This window comes from Salvelinus alpinus, chromosome 19, assembly GCF_045679555.1.
Source record: "Salvelinus alpinus chromosome 19, SLU_Salpinus.1, whole genome shotgun sequence".
Taxonomy (NCBI): domain Eukaryota; kingdom Metazoa; phylum Chordata; class Actinopteri; order Salmoniformes; family Salmonidae; genus Salvelinus; species Salvelinus alpinus.
The window spans coordinates 30,290,529-30,309,841 of record NC_092104.1 but is presented as its reverse complement, the minus strand read 5'-3'; the positions used below and the strand labels follow the sequence as shown (position 1 = coordinate 30,309,841).

General features: G+C 44.0%; 2 protein-coding genes across 7 annotated transcripts in view; one reads left to right on the top strand and one right to left on the bottom strand.

Annotated features, from left to right (window-relative positions):
• LOC139545343 (protein phosphatase Slingshot homolog 1-like) overlaps positions 1 to 460 on the bottom strand; it is a 75,338-nt gene extending 74,878 nt beyond the window's left edge. For both annotated transcript variants that reach the window (XM_071353002.1, XM_071353003.1), the window contains exon 1: positions 23 to 460. In XM_071353002.1, coding sequence (XP_071209103.1) covers positions 23 to 103 — 81 coding nt within the window. In that variant the 5' untranslated portion in view covers positions 104 to 460. The remainder of the gene's footprint in view (positions 1 to 22) is intronic.
• A 12,962-nt stretch (positions 461 to 13,422) lies between these two features.
• On the top strand, positions 13,423 to 19,311 carry LOC139545306 (D-amino-acid oxidase-like). 5 transcript variants are annotated; one of them, XM_071352935.1, is made up of 13 exons: positions 13,423 to 13,821; positions 13,986 to 14,073; positions 14,305 to 14,383; positions 15,037 to 15,232; positions 15,532 to 15,646; positions 16,333 to 16,409; positions 16,610 to 16,675; positions 17,073 to 17,127; positions 17,587 to 17,691; positions 17,779 to 17,861; positions 18,045 to 18,162; positions 18,378 to 18,476; positions 18,614 to 19,311. In XM_071352935.1, the coding sequence occupies exons 4-13, from the start codon at positions 15,039 to 15,041 to the stop codon at positions 18,737 to 18,739; spliced, it is 1,038 nt and encodes a 345-aa protein (XP_071209036.1). In that variant the 5' UTR covers positions 13,423 to 13,821; positions 13,986 to 14,073; positions 14,305 to 14,383; positions 15,037 to 15,038; the 3' UTR covers positions 18,740 to 19,311. The 5 variants fall into 5 exon arrangements, with proteins under 5 accessions (XP_071209036.1, XP_071209034.1, XP_071209033.1 ...); XM_071352933.1 differs by lacking the exon at positions 14,305 to 14,383; XM_071352932.1 differs by lacking the exon at positions 14,305 to 14,383 and having other exon boundaries at positions 13,787 to 14,073.
• Positions 19,312 to 19,313: the final 2 nt, after the last annotated feature.

Here is a 19,313-nt window from a genome sequence, read left to right as displayed (position 1 = left end):
CTCCAGCTATTTCCAAACTTACCTCCCCCGCGTTGGTGGTGGTAGTGCTGGCTGTGGATGCAGCGCTTGGGGTAGGGGAGCGCTGCAAAGTAACCAGAGCCATGACTGGGAGAATCTGCACAGGCCGATGTAGCCTGCCCAGAGAATGGCTTTTATTTCGGGTGAAGAACCTGAGGAAGTTGCTTCTTGATGTCAACGTCTATTGCGGTCGAAGCAGAGAATTTCATCGTCGTTATTACATTTCCATCGTCCTAAAATATGGCAGCCAGTGCCTCAGTTGTTGCTTTTGAATGTTCTCTAATAAAAATACATTCATGTAATATTAAGAACGTGCAGTGCAGACACACGTCGTTCCTCATGCTGCGGCTTTCACACTAGCTAGCCTCTTTAGCCTGCACAAAACAGCTACAACCAGGCAGGAGGATGTAGGGATGCGAGCGTATACCATAATGCCAGCCAACCAGACAGCTAGAGCTGCTGTCTGTCTGTGTGTTGATGCTGAATTCAAACATTCAATGGTCTAGTCCAATGGATGTTATCAAAATCTGTCTACCTGTTTAAACAGTGTATTTCACTTTGTCTGTCGGTAAAAATAACTTCATTTCTCAAAAGTGACATGCATTCTGTAATAAATATCATTTATTATAACACAAGCATATTTGCTATTACATTGTTATAACTAACTTCTTTCCAAACAGGGTTTCTCACAAACTCATTAGCAGATACTGAGACCCACACACACCCAGAGACAGATGGCTGACACAGGCCTTTTCATAAAGACTGATAAGAAAAGGATGCCTGGTACTGCATATCACAGAAACTGAGACACACACAAACCCAAGGACAGAGGGCTGACGCAAACCTTTCATAAACACTGATAAGACAGGAACATCTACGCACACACAAAATCTCCTCTTCAGTCTGAACATTTTACAGAGACACACAGAAATGTCAAAATAGGAACATTTACGCACACACCTAATCTCCTGTTTTAGCTGAACATTTCTGAAGACAAAGAACTCTACTCAGAGCCAATGGGACAGTGATACTAGCCTGAAGGAGACCTCGCCCAACTCATCAGAACCAACCAGAGGACCAGAACTTCCAGACTCAACCTACTTTCTGTACTGTATAAAATGTATATGCACTTTGTTATCTGGGCGTCTTTCAGAGAGTTCCATTTGAGCTTGATGAAAGGGTCCGTGCACGCTATTTCAGATATCTTTACACTTTAATAAACTGCCTTATATCATACCTTATCCACCTGGTCCAGCATCTCAACTTGGTCTCACTCTTCTAGTAAATGTATCATCAACAAATTGGTAGCAGAGGATGGTTTTCTAAGAACCTGAATTCGGTCCATAGGAGGTTGATGAGAAGAGAGAGAGAAGTTGGAGACAAATCCAGAGAGACGGGTGACCTGAAAAGGAGCTGCCGGGGATTCATCTCACCTCAGGAACCTGATCTAAAAGTCGACTAAACAAAGGTAAGCAGAGCCTGTTAAATCAAAAATCTGCATATTGTATTATAGACATATCCAAATTTAAGATCAGTAACTGAGTGTGAGTATGAATTTCTGTTAAAATTACTTGTGTTACATGTGAAGGCACTTGTGTAAAGATATCTGCCATTAATTCTGAAATATCTTAGAAATGGGGCTAGCTGATATGTTGATCAGCTAGGAGTATCCATAAGATAAAGTGTGAGATATATCTTAGAAACGGGGCTAGTTGCAACTAGGAGTATCCGTAAGATAAGTGAGAAGTAATGACACATCTTAGAAATGGGGCTAGTTGCTAGAACTAGGAGTATCCATAAGATTGAAGTGTCTGTTCAAGTTTGTATCAGTGTCCGGGACTAGAAGTTAGTGTAAGTTGAAGATGTGAGTTGTTGGCAACCTCGTACACGCCTCGGACACCCTTCTAGGTAGCATCGGAATTAAACTGAGCTTGATCATTCGGGAGCTCGTGCTGAATTGGCAAATCCGGGTCAGGTTAATAACTATTTTTTAACTGGTCGCCGCTCGGTACCTAAGTCCAAGCCTGAGCTTTAATGTGGTGAGGACTTAATCCTCTTGGCCATGTTTTAAATTCTTGTGACAGGTATAACTATGTAATTATGTTTTGTTTGTAGTAAACGTTTGGGTTAAGGGGATTTACATGTTCCCAGAGACAAGGTATCTTAAAGGGGCACACTCATATATGGAATATTCAGAGTTTTATTTTCAGAGTTTTAATTAGACAAGGAAATGTTTAATTTTTAAAGATAAGGGGTTCTTTAATAGGTCTAGACATGGTATGGAACACGAATGTAAGGGGGTGTTGTAACCTTTGACCTGCATCATGGCTGTCTCTTGAAGTCTGATCAGCTTCGGGGGAGGGTCATGTAGATAATGCATTTGTGGTCATTTGGTATACTGGTTTTGAGGTAAATTAATATGTAAGGACTCTAGAAATTGCCACCATAGACATGTTTTTCTAAAAATCCATGAGTTTAGATGAAGCCAAACAGTGAGACATTTAGTTAAAATTTGGAAACAAAACAGTTGTTACAGACAGATAAGGGAAAGGGCAGACAGACAGGCCCTCCCTACACTGCTGAGACCTTGAAGGTTTGAGAGCAGAGAGGGGAGTTTCGGAAGGGGCGCCAGGACATGGATAACAGAATGGGTAGATAACAGTTACTGAATGGAGACAACAGGGAGAATTGGACATGTGGAAAATGAAAGGGGCGCTCCTACATGATAATGTAGAACATAAGAATATTTTACTATTCTTACCTAAGTCATTATTTAGAATAGGTAAGGTTGTTACCTCGCTAGAGCCAGGTATCAAGAGGGGGATGGGTACATTGTGGTCTAGGATAGGATTGGGCCTATTGGATAATAAACTAATTATTAAAAAAAAAAAATAATAATAATAATAATAATAATAATAATTCTAGCTAAAAAAATAGGCATAGAAGTCAAATATATAATCAGATAGAACAAATGAGAAACTGTTTGTTAACCAAACCTGTATGTCCAAGATTTTATGCATTACAGATGAATTAAAGGAGAAGGTGATTCACTCGACATGGGGGCATATCGCACTTGGAGGGTGAGACACACTGACACTGCCGAATGATCACAGAGTTAAGGAGAAGAACTGTTGCTAATAAAGCTCAGGGGTCAACTCCTTAATGAAGAATTCCCTGACCCCGACCTTTCCTCACTGTGTACGTTCATAGAAGTGAAAGTGTTGCTTGATCTCTAGCTGATGATGTGTTCTCTGGGAGAGGATGGGGTTTTACAGGACTGCTTGTGGTCCTGAGCTGTCTGTTTAGGATACGATGGGGATGTTACCATCACAGTGCTGCCAGAACCACCACCAGTTCCAACGGACCAGGGATTCAGCCGGCCTCCTCCACCACTTCAAGACCAAGTCCCACACCACCACCTAAGCTCTCCAATCTGGGACAGGTAATAAATGTAAAAGACATCTCAGATAGTGACCAATTGGGGACTGAAACTGAATATGAGGAAAGGGAGAATATGTGGTTGGCCTACAAAACAATAAATAGAAAGGACTGTGTCGTATGTGGACATGCCAGACCTATTCTGGCTGCTCACCCATTTGCCCTAAGTAATGGGGAAGGTTGGATGTGTATATTGGAAAGTTTAAGCCAAATTCAACCCTGTGTAAAACTCTGAGTCTTGTGTTCACAGAAGTCCCTCCCCAGAAGGTACCGTGGGGAGTTAAGGCATATGGGGGATATTACAGCTGTATCACTAGTACAGGTAGGGGTATAGACTATGGGAGGCTCCCTACTACTACCTGCATCACTAATGCCACTATTAACTAGAGGTGTTGCTGATGTATGGTGGATGTGGGGACCTGCCAGGCGATTGACCCCATTTTGAAAGGATATTGTCGTTGCACATGTGCTTTGGCCAGTCTGATAACACCATTGCCTATTATTGAGGTTACAGCTAACCAACTTCTGGGAGCTGCACATGACACAGAGACTCGGTACCAACCCAGGAGACGGCAGAACCGTGACGCTCCTTGGTCCGAGGGTACAGATAACATGCACACCAACCTGTTGGGGTCCCAATAGGGGTCCCCCACGAATACCAGACATCAAACAGGAATGATGGCCTGTGGCATTTATTGCCCATTTTTGGCCCAGCTATTGTTGATGCTAAGCAGAATGCCTGAATCAATTATATCTACTATAATCAACAATTACATTTACATTTAAGTCATTTAGCAGACGCTCTTATCCAGAGCGACTTACAAATTGTCACAGTACTTACGGGATGGCTGAACGATTGGATGCTACCTCTCAAACCAGTAGACAAAATAGACTAGAACTGGACATGATTCTGGCCAACCAGGGAGGTGTATGTAAAATGATTGGAGAACAGTGTTGCACGTTTGTCCCTAAACAATACTAGTCCGGATGGGAGCATTTCAAAAGCTCTGAGTGGGTTGGCAAGGTTATCAGTGGAGATGAAGGGTCTTGCAGGTGTGGAGGAGAGTGGACTGTTCCCCTGGCTGGGTGGTTGGTTTGGTAAGTACACTACAATGATGGTTACTGGATTTCTGACTCTAGTTGTTGTTTTTCTTATGCTCATGTGCTGTGCTACCTGTATCATACCTTGTTTGAAGAAGTCTGTTACAGATGGGGCAAGGACCTCTGGTATGATGCCGTTGCTTGATGCTCCAGTTGGAGAGGCTGATACGGAATCAAGCTTTCGCAGGAGAGTGGGCCTGACAGAGGAGGACCCTTGGTTTGCTGTAGTAGAGGTTGTCGAATGAATAAAAAGTGATGTTTGTCCTCCCTGTTGTGAAGGTTTGAAGTTCCCGGGTGGCGACGAGCCCACCTGGTACAGGTTGTATAGAGGGATGGACCTGAGGGTTTAACATTTTCTCGTTTTTTGGTTAAAAATTAGGTAATTGGACTCAACAAGGTTTCGAGGCGGTCCATGGACAATTGGCAGCTACATCCCTGATGGCATTCCAAAATAGACAGAGGAGAGAGTCAGCTTTGGCAATGCGGAGAGCCTTCGTGACAGAGAAGAGCAGTCTCGGTTGAGTGACCCATCTTGAAGCCTGACTGGTTAGGGTCAAGAAGATCGTTCTGAGAGAGATAACGAGAAAGTGTATCAGAGACAGCACACTTAAGTGTTTTGGAAAGAAAATAAAAGGGATACAGGTCTATAGTTTTTCACGTCAGATGAGTCGAGTGTTGATTTCTTGAGGAGGGGAGCAACTCGGGCCATTTTGAAGTCAGAGGGGATGCAGCCAGTGGTCAGGAATGAGATGAGGGAAGTAAGGAATGGGAGAAGGTCTCCAGAGATGGTCTGAGAAGGGGATGGGGTCGAGCGGGCAGGTTGTTGGGCGGCCAGACCTCACTAGTCGCAGGATGTCGTCTGAAGAGAGAGGGGAGAAAGAGGTCAAGGTGTAGGACAGTTCTGTGTGAGTGAGACCAGTGGACTCAATAGGCTGAGTGAATGAGTAGCGGATATCATCAACCTTTTTTTCAAAGTGGTTGACAAAGTCGTCCGCAGAGGGATGAGGGAGGGGGAGCGGTGGAGTGTTGAGGGAGGAGAGGGTCGAAAAGAGTTTCCTATGGTTAGGCAGAAGCTTGAAATTTAGAGTGGTAGAAAGCTGCTTTAGCAGCGGATACAGAGGAAGAAAAGGTAGAGAGGAGGGAGTGAAAGGATGATAGGTCATCCAGAAGTTTAGATTTCCTCCATTTACACTCAGCTGCCCGGGTCCTTGTTCTGTAAGCTCGCAATGAGTCACTCTGCCACAGAGCAGAAGAGGAGGGCCAAGCCGGCCGGGAGGAAAGGGGACAGTGCGAGTCATAGGATGTGAAAAGGGAGGAGAGTAGGATGAAGAGGCAGAATCAGGAGGATTTAGCAGAAGGGAGAGATAATAGGATAGAAGAGAAAAGAGTTGAGAGAGCAAAGATTACGAAGGCGCATGACCATGTGGGTAGGGGCTGGGTAGTTAGGGTTGGAGGAAAGGGAGACAGAAAAAGAAACAAAGTAGTGATCAGAGAGACCTGGAGGGGGGTTGCAGTGCGATTAGTAGGCGAGCAGCCTCTAGTAAAGATGAGGTCAAGCGTAGTGCCTGCCTTGTGAGTTGGAGGGGATTGGGAAAGGGTGAGTTCAAAAGAGGCATGGAGTTTAAAGAGAGTTGGAAAGAAATTAATCGAAGGCAGACATTGGGAGGTTGAAGTCGCCAAGTAATAAGAGTGGTGAACCTTCGTCAGGAAATTAGCTTATCAAAGTGTCTCATTGAGGAACTCTCCAAGGGAACCTGGTGGGCAATAGATGACAATAATGTTAAGCTTGAGTGGACAAGTGACAGCATGGAATTCAAATGAGGAGATGGACAGGTGAGAGGGGGAGAAAAGAGAATCTCCATTTAGGAGAAATGAGTAGACCCGTGCCACCACTGCAACTACCAGATGCTCTCGGACTATGAGAGAAAACCTAGTTAGATGAAGAAAGAGCAGCTGGGGTAGCAGTGTTCTCTGGGGTGATCCATGTCTGCTTTTGAATGTTCTCCAATAAAAATAAATGTATGTAATATTAAGAACGTGCAGTGCAGACACATATTGTTCGTCAAGGGACTGAAGGGCAGCATAGGCTGAGATGAACTCGACATTCTCAAACGCAGATGGGCAGTTCCAAACACTGCCAGAGACCCGGAATTCCACAAAAAAAATTTAATTAAATCAAATTTGATTGGTCACATACACATATTTAGCAAATGTTATTGCGAAATGCTTGTGTTCCTAGCGCCAACAGTGCAGTAGTATAACAGTGCAGTAGTATCTAAAAACAATTCACAACAATGCACACAAATCTAAAAGTAAAATAATGGAACTAAGAAATATATAAATGTTAGATCGACTAATGTCGGAGAGGCATTGACTAAAATACAGTAGATCAGTAAAGCAGTATGTAAACATTAATTTAACGGTATTAAAGTGGCCAGTGATTCCAAGTCTATGGATATAGGGCAGCAGCCTGTAATGTGCAGGGTTGCGTAACCGGGTGGATGCCGGCTAGTGATGAATATTTAACAGTCTGATGACCTTAAGATAAAGCTGGGACGGAGAGACTGAAAAACAGCTTCTGATGCACCTGTACTGACCTCGCCTTCTGGATGATAGCGAGGTGAACAGGCCGTGGCTATGATGGTTGATGTCCTTGATCTTTTTTGTCTTCCTGGGACATCGGGTGCTGTAGGTGCCTGGAGGGCAGGTAGTTCGCCCCCAGTGTTGCGTTAGGCAGACTGCACCACCCTCTGGAGAGCCCTGCAGTTCCGGGCGGTGCAGTTGCCATACCAGGCGGTGATACAGCCTGACAAGATGCTCTCAATTGTGCATCTGTAAAAGTTTGTGAGGGTTTTAGGGGCCATGCCAAATTTTTTCAGCTTCCTGAGGTTGAAGAGGCGCTGTTGCGCCTTCTTCACCACACTGTCTGTGTGGGTGGACCATTTCAGTTTGTCAGTGATGTGTACCTTGAGCAACTTGAAGCTTTCCACCTTCTCCACTGTGGTCCTATAAATGTGGATAGGGGCGTGCTCCCTCTGCTGTTTCCTGAAGTACACAATCAGTTCCCTTGTTTTTTAGACATTGAGTGAGAGGTTATTTTCCTGGCACCACTCTCCCAGGGCCCTCACCTCCTCCCTGTAGGCTGTCTCGACATTATTGGTTATCAGGCCTACTACTATTGTGTCGCCTGCAAACGTGATGATTGAGTTGGAGGCGTGCGTGGCCACGCAGTCATGAGTCAACCGGGAGTACAGGAGGGGGCTGAGCACGCACCCTTGTGGGGTCCCTGTGTTGAGGATTTGCGAAGTGGAGGTGTTGTTTCCTACTTTAACCACTTGGGGGCGGCCCGTCAAGAAGTCCAGGACCCAGTTGCACAGGGCTGGGTTCAGACCCAGGGCCCCGAACTTAATGATGAGCTTGGAGGGTGCTATGGTATTGAATGCTGAGCTATTGTCAATGAACAGCATTCTTACATAGGTATTCCTCTTGTCTAGATGAGATAGGGCAGTGTGCAATGCGATGGCGATTGCATCGTCTGTGGATCTATTGGGGCGGTAAGCAAATTGTAGTGGGTCTAGGTTGTCAGGAAAGGTAGAGGTGATATGATCCTTAAGTAGCCTCTCAAAACAGTTATTGATGATAGAAGTGAGTGCTACGGGGTGATAGTCATTTAGTTCAGTTACCTTTGCTTTCTTGGGTACAGGAACAATAATGGACATCTTGAAGCAAGTGGGGACAGCAGACTGGGATAGGGAGAGAGTGAATATGTCCGTAAACACTCCAGCCAGCTGGTCTGCGCATGCTCCGAGGTCTCGGCTAAGCATGCCGTCTGGGTCGGCAGCCTTGCGAGGGTTAACACGCTTAAATGTCTTACTGACATCGGCCACGGAGAAGGACAGCCCACAGTCCTTGGTAGCGGGTCGCGTCGGTGGCACTGTGTTATCCTCAAAGCGTGCAAAGAAGGTGTTTAGCTTGTCCGGAAGCAAGACGGTGTCCACGACATGGCTGGTTTTTCCTTTGTAGTCCATGATTGTCTGTAGACCCTGCCACATACGTCTCGTGTCTGAGCCGTTGAATTGCGACTTCACTTTGTTTGATTGCCTTACGGGGGGGAATAACCACACTGTTTGTATTTGGCCATATTCCCAGTCACCTTGCCATGGTTAAATGTGGTGGTTCCCGCTTTCAGTTTTGCACAAATGCTGCCATCTATCCAGTTTCTGGTTTGGGTAGGTTTTAATAGTCACAGTGGGTACAACATCTCCTATACACTTCCTGATCAACTCTGTCACCGTATCAGAGGCCACCTGGAACATATACCAGTCCGCGTGATCAAAACAATCTTGAAGCATGGATTCCGATTGGTCAGACCAGCGTTTAATAGACCTTAGCACAGGTACTTCCTGTTTGTGTTTCTGCCTATAGGAAGGAAGGAGCAAAATGGAGTCGTGATCAGATTTGCTGAAGAGAGGGCGGGGGAGGGCCTTGTAGGTATTACAAAAAGTTGAGTAGCAGTGACCGTGTTTTACCAGCGCGAATACTACAGGCAATGTGTTGGCAGAACTTCGGTAGCTTTTTCCTCAAATTTACTTAATCCCCAGCTACAAAAAAATCCGGCCTCAGGATATGTGGTTTCCAGTTTGCATAAAGTCCAGTGTAGTTCTTTGAGGGCCGTCGTGGTATCGGCTTGAGGGGGAAATATACATGTCTGTGACTATAACCGAAGAGAATTCTCTTGGGAGCTAATTCATTCGGCATTTGATTGTGAGGTATTCTAGGTCAGGTGAACAAAAGGACTTGGGTTTCTGTATGTTATCACAGTCACACCATGAGTGGTTAATCATGAAACATACACCCCACCTTTCCCGGAGAGTTCTTTATTCTTGTCTGCGCGATGTACTGAGAACCCAGATGGCTGAATGGACAGGGACAGCATATCACGAGAGAGCCATGTTTCCGTGAAACAGAGTATGTTAAAAGCCCTGATCTCTCTGGAAGGAGATCCTCGCCCTGAGCTAGTCTACTTTATTATCCAGAGACTGAACATAAGCGAGTAATATTCTCTGAAGCGGGGGATGGTGTGCACGCCTCCTGAGTTGGACTAGAAGTCCACTCCGAAAACCTCTTCTCCGCCGGCAGTGTTTTGGAGCAACCTCTGGAATAATTTTAATTGCCCTGAGGGGTACGAACAAAGGATACAATTCAGGAAAGTCATTTTCCTAGTCGCAATGCGAGCGAGTTACCGTTGCTCTGATATCCAAAAGTTGTTTCCGGCTGAATGTAATAACACAAAAATAATTCTGGTCTAATAATGTAAGAAATAACACACAAAAAAACAAAACACTGCAAAGTTGCGTAGGAGCTAGAAGCAGAGCTGCCATATCTGTCAGTGCCATCTTACTTATGGGTTGTGCTCCCAGGGTACACTAAATTAGAAGGGTTGCAGCCAAGGGGTGGGGAGCATCTGTAAAGCCTCCAGGGAGAGGTGCGAACAGGTATAAAAAAAACACACATAGTTGACAAAGCTACAAAAGAGCTAAATTAGATAATCTGTAAATAACTAGGTAAGATACTCAAGTGAGAGAGTGGTGTGGAGCCTTCCTCTCTTTCCTTCCTCGAACAACTCCACAGAACCCTCTTTGTTTTGCAACAAAACCGCCGCTGAGAAACAAGGGAAGACTGAAGAACTAACACTAATCACTGATTGCCTAGGAGAGGTGAAACCACTCCCCCTCCAATAAAGCCACTGATTACCAAAATAAGTCACAAATTGCCCTGCCCCTTGATCCTGGTTGATGTGTCAACAACTATCTCCAAATGATGAGCAGTATACACACCAAGTAGGCCACTGGGAAGACAGGCAGCACTTAAAGTAGATGGCCCAAACTTGCAAAAAGACAGTACTAGACCACAACAGATAAAGACATACTTATCAGATAAAGATATACTTATCACTCCTGGAGATACCAGGAGTCCTCTAGCTATAGAATATAGCTAGGCATATATATTGTTAGCCTATGTCAGTCTAATGACAGCGTTATAGGGGAGAGTAGAGTAAGTTGTGCAAAATGATTAGTTGAGCCACTCCTTGATTTATACAATTTACATTTACATTTAAGTCATTTAGCAGACGCTCTTATCCAGAGCGACTTACAAATTGGTGCATTCACCTTATGACATCCAGTGGAACAGCCACTTTACAACAGTGCATCTAAATCTTTTAAGGGGGGGGGGGGGTCAGAAGGATTACTTTATCCTATCCTAGGTATTCCTTAAAGAGGTGGGGTTTCAGGTGTCTCCGGAAGGTGGTGATTGACTCCGCTGTCCTGGCGTCGTGAGGGAGTTTGTTCCACCATTGGGGGGCCAGAGCAGCGAACAGTTTTGACTGGGCTGAGCGGGAACTGTACTTCCTCAGTGGTAGGGAGGCGAGCAGGCCAGAGGTGGATGAACGCAGTGCCCTTGTTTGGGTGTAGGGCCTGATCAGAGCCTGGAGGTACTGAGGTGCCGTTCCCCTCACAGCTCCGTAGGCAAGCACCATGGTCTTGTAGCGGATGCGAGCTTCAACTGGAAGCCAGTGGAGAGAGCGGAGGAGCGGGGTGACGTGAGAGAACTTGGGAAGGTTGAACACCAGACGGGCTGCGGCGTTCTGGATGAGTTGTAGGGGTTTAATGGCACAGGCAGGGAGCCCAGCCAACAGCGAGTTGCAGTAATCCAGACGGGAGATGACAAGTGCCTGGATTAGGACCTGCGCCGCTTCCTGTGTGAGGCAGGGTCGTACTCTGCGGATGTTGTAGAGCATGAACCTACAGGAACGGGCCACCGCCTTGATGTTAGTTGAGAACGACAGGGTGTTGTCCAGGATCACGCCAAGGTTCTTAGCGCTCTGGGAGGAGGACACAATGGAGTTGTCAACCGTGATGGCGAGATCATGGAACGGGCAGTCCTTCCCCGGGAGGAAGAGCAGCTCCGTCTTGCCGAGGTTCAGCTTGAGGTGGTGATCCGTCATCCACACTGATATGTCTGCCAGACATGCAGAGATGCGATTCGCCACCTGGTCATCAGAAGGGGGAAAGGAGAAGATTAATTGTGTGTCGTCTGCATAGCAATGATAGGAGAGACCATGTGAGGTTATGACAGAGCCAAGTGACTTGGTGTATAGCGAGAATAGGAGAGGGCCTAGAACAGAGCCCTGGGGGACACCAGTGGTGAGAGCACGTGGTGAGGAGACAGATTCTCGCCACGCCACCTGGTAGGAGCGACCTGTCAGGTAGGACGCAATCCAAGCGTGGGCCGCGCCGGAGATGCCCAACTCGGAGAGGGTGGAGAGGAGGATCTGATGGTTCACAGTATCGAAGGCAGCCGATAGGTCTAGAAGGATGAGAGCAGAGGAGAGAGAGTTAGCTTTAGCAGTGCGGAGCGCCTCCGTGATACAGAGAAGAGCAGTCTCAGTTGAATGACTAGTCTTGAAACCTGACTGATTTGGATCAAGAAGGTCATTCTGAGAGAGATAGCAGGAGAGCTGGTCATACAATGACTGTATATATGAATGGACAAAGTCATTGATCACGTAACATCATTCATTCCTATGTGAAGACTCAATAGCGTAATGAAGCCAAATTAAGTCGGTTGTGATTAGGGGTGTGCAGACATGTAGTCATAATCATATCCGTAAATTGACAATTGATAGTCGGATCGGATGAACTCATGATCGGAAAAAAACTGAAATGTTTCATATGCCAAAGTAGATGTTGGCAAAATACCAATCTCCCTGCACGTTTATAGACCAAACAAGCTGCATATTAGGAGCCGCGGAAGGGTGTGTGTGTGTGTGTGTCTTCAACTTGCAGCAGGCAGACAAGTTTGCTCACAGTCAGAATGCGCGTCTGCGTTTCAGCTTTTTTCCCTACCCTTGCCCCGCTTGTTAGATATTATGCACATTGATATCTTGATAGCAAATGTCCTTGCCATTTGATTTATCATAGTTGTAGGCTAACATGATTATCCGAAACAGACCGAAACAGAGAAGTGAAAGTGATCGGGTAAAATCACGAAGTGCGGGCAAAGAGAAATACAGCTTTACTCTATCCAATCAGAGCAACAGGATCAACGAACAGCCCGACATTCTCTTTCAGACAGGCAAATTAGCCAGTTGAATTATTTAGACCATGTAGCGCCTCAGTTGACTGATTGACATGAAAAAGATGCGTGCTGGCACCCGTAAATTACTTTTTTTCCAATCACGGATAATTACAAAAAATACTTGGATCATAATCATATACAGAAAATTGCCCATATCACTTATGATACTAGTTTTGTCCAACTACTCCGCACACTTCTAGTTAAGACGGCATCTCATGGAGACATAACTGCACAGTTTGAGCTACTTCAGGAAGTGACGTTGCAGGTTAGCTCAGTGTTGCCCCCTCTCATTCAATAACTCAAGTTGAACCATTCATTGTAATGTATGATCCTGTTTTCTGCTAACAATGCCTGCAGTACCACGGTCGGCCTTGAACTTCCGTGGCTTCAAAGAGAGCGGGTAGTCGCTCTCCCCTGGTTTTACACATCAGTTGGGGTCTCTGTAAGCTACAATATAAGGTCCTCAACCTAGCATCAAAGTGCATCTTTGTAGCTGTGTGGGCTAATATAGTCAAAATGACTCCACATACCCCACAATACAAATTATGATTACATTTTTTCCGTTGTATGCATTGTTTTATTACATTTTTTATTTATTTAACCCAGATTTATTTTCAGAGTTTCAATGAGTTGTAACAATGTCTCAGAACTCGGCTGAATTCCCTCAATTGAAGGTCAGCTAAGTTAACTTAGGCTACTTAACGTTACTAGCTAGGTATTTGAAGTTGTTATATTATCATTAGTAGTGTATTATCAGGTAAAAGCATATGCTTATTATTCATAATTTCTCAAATATTTATTAGCTAATCATTCAGTCGAATACGCTATGCTACAGCCATTGAATCTGTCTTTGAGCGTTAAGGGACGTTAATGGCTAGCTGTGTCAACGACATTATGTTATTATATTTTTCAATCTTGAAATACAAGGGCAAACGTTACTAATCAGTGACTGAAATTTCGCGCTGTGTGATATTCACTTTCGGACTTGGAGAGCGCTGAAAGCGTTGTAGAACGCCTCTCTGAATAACGGGGCGTGGTTTTGGCTTAACTGCGTTGGGGAAAAGAAAGAAGCGTAAAAAATGGCTCAACATTCGCCTCTCTCCCCTACAGGCCTTATGGGTTCAAGTACGGTGAAAGTTTTAAATGTAACGTAGTAGAAGTAGATGTCATTTTTTTCATTCTATTAGTTTTAACAAAATATTTTTCTACAGTACATTATTCATTGCCGGTCAAGGCTAATAGAGTGGGATATTTGTATTTTCATATTCAAGCCTTTATCTGCCATGTAGACCCGAGACGACTTCTGTACCTTGGACCGACCATGTGACGCTATATTTGGAGGCGGATTGTCAGCTAGAAGACAAGGCAACTTAGAAGGTAAATCCAGTTTTCCCGCTGTCTCCATTTTTTTATGATTTCTAGTTTACTTTAACATTTCTTGAATTATTTGTTCACCTTCTTTTCTTACATTCTGCATCCAACCAATCGCCATTTCGAGAATGTTTCCTTTTCCAAGTTGCAGCAAAGCCATCAAATATCGAGCAAAACAGATTCTTCACACTGTTTTTAACCTTCAAGAAGCCTACTTATTAATACCAATCTCTACAGGCTATATTGCTACTTTTTCAGTTTCAGAAGGATTTGTCAAAGTGTGGACACGTGCAGGCTTTACATTTTTTTAAACTAAGTAAGTAAATTAAGAACAAATTCTTATTTACAATGACGGCATACCGGGGAACAGTGGGTTAACTGCCTTGTTCAGGGGCAGAACGACAGATTTTTACCTTGTCAGCTCGGGGATTCGAGCCGGCAACATTTCGGTTACTGGCAAAACGCTCTAACCACTACCTGCCGCCCCAGGGCTGCAGCAATAAAGCATATTAATTTGATTGCTTTGCAATTATTATGTTCAACTCTGGCAGCCATAGCCTGTAATGGTGAAGATTGATTCATTTTCACTGTTTATAGTCTATTTGTGGAATAAATAAATAAAATAGTTGTTCAGTCAATGTAATGCAACTACACAAACCCTCATAACCCCCTGATCTGAATATGTGTAATGTTTTGAATAATGTTTTTTTGTTGTTGTTTTGATAGATATTTATATTCCGTTTTTTTTCACCGTCTTTCACAATTTCAGGTTACTTCATACAGTTAGATGGGTCAGAGGGTCAGGTACACTCAAGGACATGTAAATGTTTGTTCAAAGTTATATGGAATGGTAGCAGATTCTGAGCAGAACCAAGGTCACAAAGAATGGATGCAAATCAGAAACAAAAATAAGTAATAATAACAACAAAAGCAGCAACAACAGTAAACTGTTGTGTTTGTTATTTCCAGACATGCGTGTGGCAGTGATCGGAGCTGGGGTCAGTGGCCTGTCCACTGCTCAAAGCATCTATGAGCAGTACCACTCCATAGTCAGTCCACTGACCATTGAGGTGTATGCGGACCGCTTCACCCCACTGACCACCAGCGATGGGGCTGCAGGATTCTGGCAGCCATACCTCTACGACAAGGGCAATGTCCAGGAGACGTGAGAGGGCATCTGCTTGGCTCTATGAATACCAGTGGAGGCTGCTGAGGGCGGCTTATAATAATGGCCGGAATGGAGCAAATGGAATGGCCTCAAACACCTGGAAACCATGTGTTTGATATATTTGATACCATTCCACTGATACCGCTCCAGTCATTACCACAAGCCTATTTTCCCCAGTTAAGGTGCCACCAACCTCCTGTGATGAGTACATTTTGGGCACGCCTGTAGTAAGTGAATCAATAGAATGTTTTATAAGTGAATGCTTACACTATCATTCTGTATGTGTTATTTTGCAGTAAATGGTGTAAGGAGACGTTTGACTACCTGCTGAGCTTCCTGAGCTCCCCGGACTCTATCAAAATGGGGATTTTCCTCCAGTCTGGCTACAACCTTTGCAGTGAGCCTGCACCAGTGAGTATTAGTGTATCTACAGCTAAACATCATGCCATAGATTCACCCTCAGATAACAGTTAACTGACCCATACTTCATCACTCACATGGAGGCAGGGCCTAGCAGTTAAACATTTCAAGACTTTTATTTAACTAGGCAAGTCAGTTAAGAACAAATTCTTATTTACAATGACGGCCAAACACGGACGACACTGGGCCAATTGTGCACCGCCCTATTGGACTCCCAATCACACCCGGATGTGATGCAGCCTGGATTCAAACCAGGGACTGTAGTGAAGCCTCTTGCACTGAGATGCAGTGTCTTAGACCGCTGCGCCACTCGGGAGCCCAGTTGTTATAAAGTCCATCTACTTCTGTATAAGCCTTTTGCTGAAGTAGATGAACTTGAGCCCAAGTTCCTGTTCCACCATCTGTGTTATTACAGTGTAGCAATGGTCTATCGTAGCAGTGGCTTCGCTCAGTTTACAATGTTTGTATTTTCTGAATAGTCTGAATACACTAAGCCCATCTCAATAGTCTACTCTTCAGCATTACAAAGACAGGTCCATGACATAATTAGAAGACATGGCCGCTGAGACCACACTGATTAATGAAGCCTCTGCATTACAACCGCAAACCAGCACAGGCATGGAAGGTAATGAAAATAATGAGTAACTAATAACTATATTCACTCTCTTTTATTGCAGGATCCCTCTTTTAAAGATAGTGTGCTGGGCTTCAGACAGCTTACCAAACGAGAGCTGGAGCTGTTTCCTGCATACTGGTACTTTGTTTGGACATATTTGCAATGTTTTTGTTGCATTAGTCCCGTTGGCTGTTGTCATATGTTGACAGGAGTCATGCAACCCTATACAGCTGATGACTTTAGAATGAGTCTGGTCATGCAGAATGTGCACCTATCAGTTGTCATTGTTTTTTACCCTCATTGTCATTCTCCCCTTGTTTATGTCGGGGGTCTTTTAGCTATGGGTGGTTCAACACTGCTCTCATGGTGGAGGGAAAAAGTTACTTGCCTTGGCTGATGGACTGGTGAGTGATTTACTTATCTTATCCGTGATATCCAAAAAAGTGTTGATAGTTTACACACAGGGCCATATGATCAAGCGTTAACCATCTATATTTTACATCAATCTATGACCAGTTTAGTTCATTACAAAATATACAATTTGAAAGCAGTTACATTTTTACAAATGGTCAAACATGAATTGTTTGAGAATTTCTTTATATTGGCACAGCTGTGGGATAAACTGGGTTAATCTAGTGGGAAGGGGAAGCAAAAGATAATGTGTTATTTATATCTTATGGTGGTTTCATCATCTCTCAAGGTCAATATTATGTTTTAGCACCCAACCTAACATATAAATATGTGCAATTTGGGTTCCCTATATTACTTCATTTTCTATATACCTTTATGTGATGTTTCTAGGTTACAGAAGCGAGGTGTGACATTTTACCAGAGGAGGATAGAGTCCTTCAAAGTGGTGAGAGTTCTAAATGAATATAATGAACAGTGCGAGTTTGGAATGTTCTAAGACTCCCACCTCACAAGGAGTATGAAGATAGAAGGTGCTGTATTTTCTGAGGCCCTCACTCTGTCCTTGGCCTCTTTTGTCCTGATGACAGTAATTTTACTATGCTTATTTAATTTCCATCTAATCTAGGCATGTGTTTTCCTTACCCAACGGGAGTGTCTTACACAGTGCAGTGCATTCATGCTCAGAGTGCAGCTCAACCATATTAGTTTTACTCGGTGTTTAATTTTGAGAAATATCCTGAAAGCATTCATATCCAATATCCAGTCATTAATATCCTACAGACCACCTCAGAGAGAGGGAGAGCTTTGGCTTTCATAAACCCCTGTTCATGAATATCAGCAGTGTTTATTTATTTTAATTCAACCTCCCAACTTTTCTTCCTTCCTTCTTGTCTGTTGAGTTCAGCTTGCGGAGAGTGGGGCAGACGTCATCATCAACTGCACCGGAGTGAGGTCAGGGGACCTCCAGCCTGACCCTGACCTCACACCAGGCCGTGGGCAGATACTGAAGGTCAGAGTGCAAAGGTTGAAAGGTGAATTTGGTAATTACAATGGGGACATGGCTGATTATGTTGCACTTAATCTGTCTGTGTTTCAGGTGGATGCTCCATGGCTTAAGCATTGGATCCTCACCCACAATTTCACTGCTGGAACCTACAATTCACCGTACATTATACCAGGGTAAAGTGGATATAATATCAGAAATTCCACCTACTGCAGGTGTCAATAAAGCAGTTATTACACATTTTTCAAGTTGTTGCATATAATTACAGCATCAAAGTATACGTTTGTCTAAGTATTCAGCTCCTTTTATTTTGGAGTACAGTGAATTGAAGACCAATAACTTCTGCCTTGTCTCTGTAGGAGTCGTTCAGTGGTTGTTGGTGGGTGTTTCCAGCTGGGGAACTGGAGTGAGCAGAACAACTCTGAGGACCACAAGGAGATATGGGAGGGGGCCTGCCAGCTGGAGCCCAGCCTCAAGGTCAGAGGTCACAGACCTTTGAAAAGATCCCTGGTCTGACAGACATTGAATAGAGGGGTTATCACAGCACCTATGTTTAAATGGCTCAGCCATCATACCAAATCAATGCTTCTCATCCAGTAGACAGAATACAAGTACAGATACAGAATAACTACATTAGCTAGCTCTACCCTGTCTGTTTATTCATATGGCTCACCTCCCCTCTGACTCCTCAGCATGCCCGGATAGTGGAGGACTGGTCAGGGCTCAGGCCTGTTCGTAGTAAAGTCCGTCTGGAGAGGGAAACCATGCAGTCTGGACCAATCACATTTGAGGTGAGTCACCAAGAACAGACTGGTTACTACTTCTTCAGTAACCAAGATGTATTGTTTGGCTATTAGTGTTAGTCACCCTTTAGGCTCCAGATTAGAAGTACATAGACATAACACTGATATTAATGTGCTGTTTTCAGGTGATCCACAACTATGGCCATGGAGGTTTCGGATTGACCATTCACCGAGGCTGTGCCCAGGAGGCAGCTCGGCTCTTGGGGGAGATATTGGAGCTGAAGGGCTGGGAGCCCAGGTCTCGTTTGTAAACTAGTGGTTTATTACCTAAACAGCAGTGGCATCAGTATCTCTCACATGTCTGTATGGGACCATTTTAACATCAGAACGGTTTGCGAAGGAACCCGCATAGGAAACTCCTGAGGCCTTCAGACAACAGTGAGGGTTCATTCATATTTGCAAGAGAACAACTCTAAATCAGAGTTTAGGTAGTGGAGTACCTGATTAACCCAAAACCAGCTAACTTGGAACACAAAGACTACCAGCCAGCCTTAAAATGGTTTCATGCCAGCCATCAGGATTGCTTTTATTGAATGTCAATTTCCTTTGTTGTGTAGTCATAACTATTAGCTAATCGATTTAAATCTATTTTGAAAAGTTAAGATTTTATATTGTAGTTAAAGAGATGCTAATATATAACATATTGAACCAATAAAATGTTTTCCAAAAATGTGATAAGCAAATCTTACAAATGTGACATAAAAATAGGAGTGCAATATCAAACTAAAATGTCAAGATATCTTATTAATAATGTTCTATCGTGAGTTCTAAAAACATATGAAGTTTGAAAATGAATGAAGAAATAAATACTTCCACAATCCAACA

Bases quoted from the DNA above. Each gene is read 5' to 3' on its own strand.
- LOC139545306 (XM_071352933.1), top strand. From the start codon at position 15,039: ATGCGTGTGGCAGTGATCGGAGCTGGGGTCAGTGGCCTGTCCACTGCT. The intron at 15,233-15,531 runs GTGAGAGGGCAT...GTTATTTTGCAG, and splicing joins AAGGGCAATGTCCAGGAGAC to TAAATGGTGTAAGGAGACGT. The intron at 17,862-18,044 runs GTAAAGTGGATA...TTGTCTCTGTAG, and splicing joins TCACCGTACATTATACCAGG to GAGTCGTTCAGTGGTTGTTG.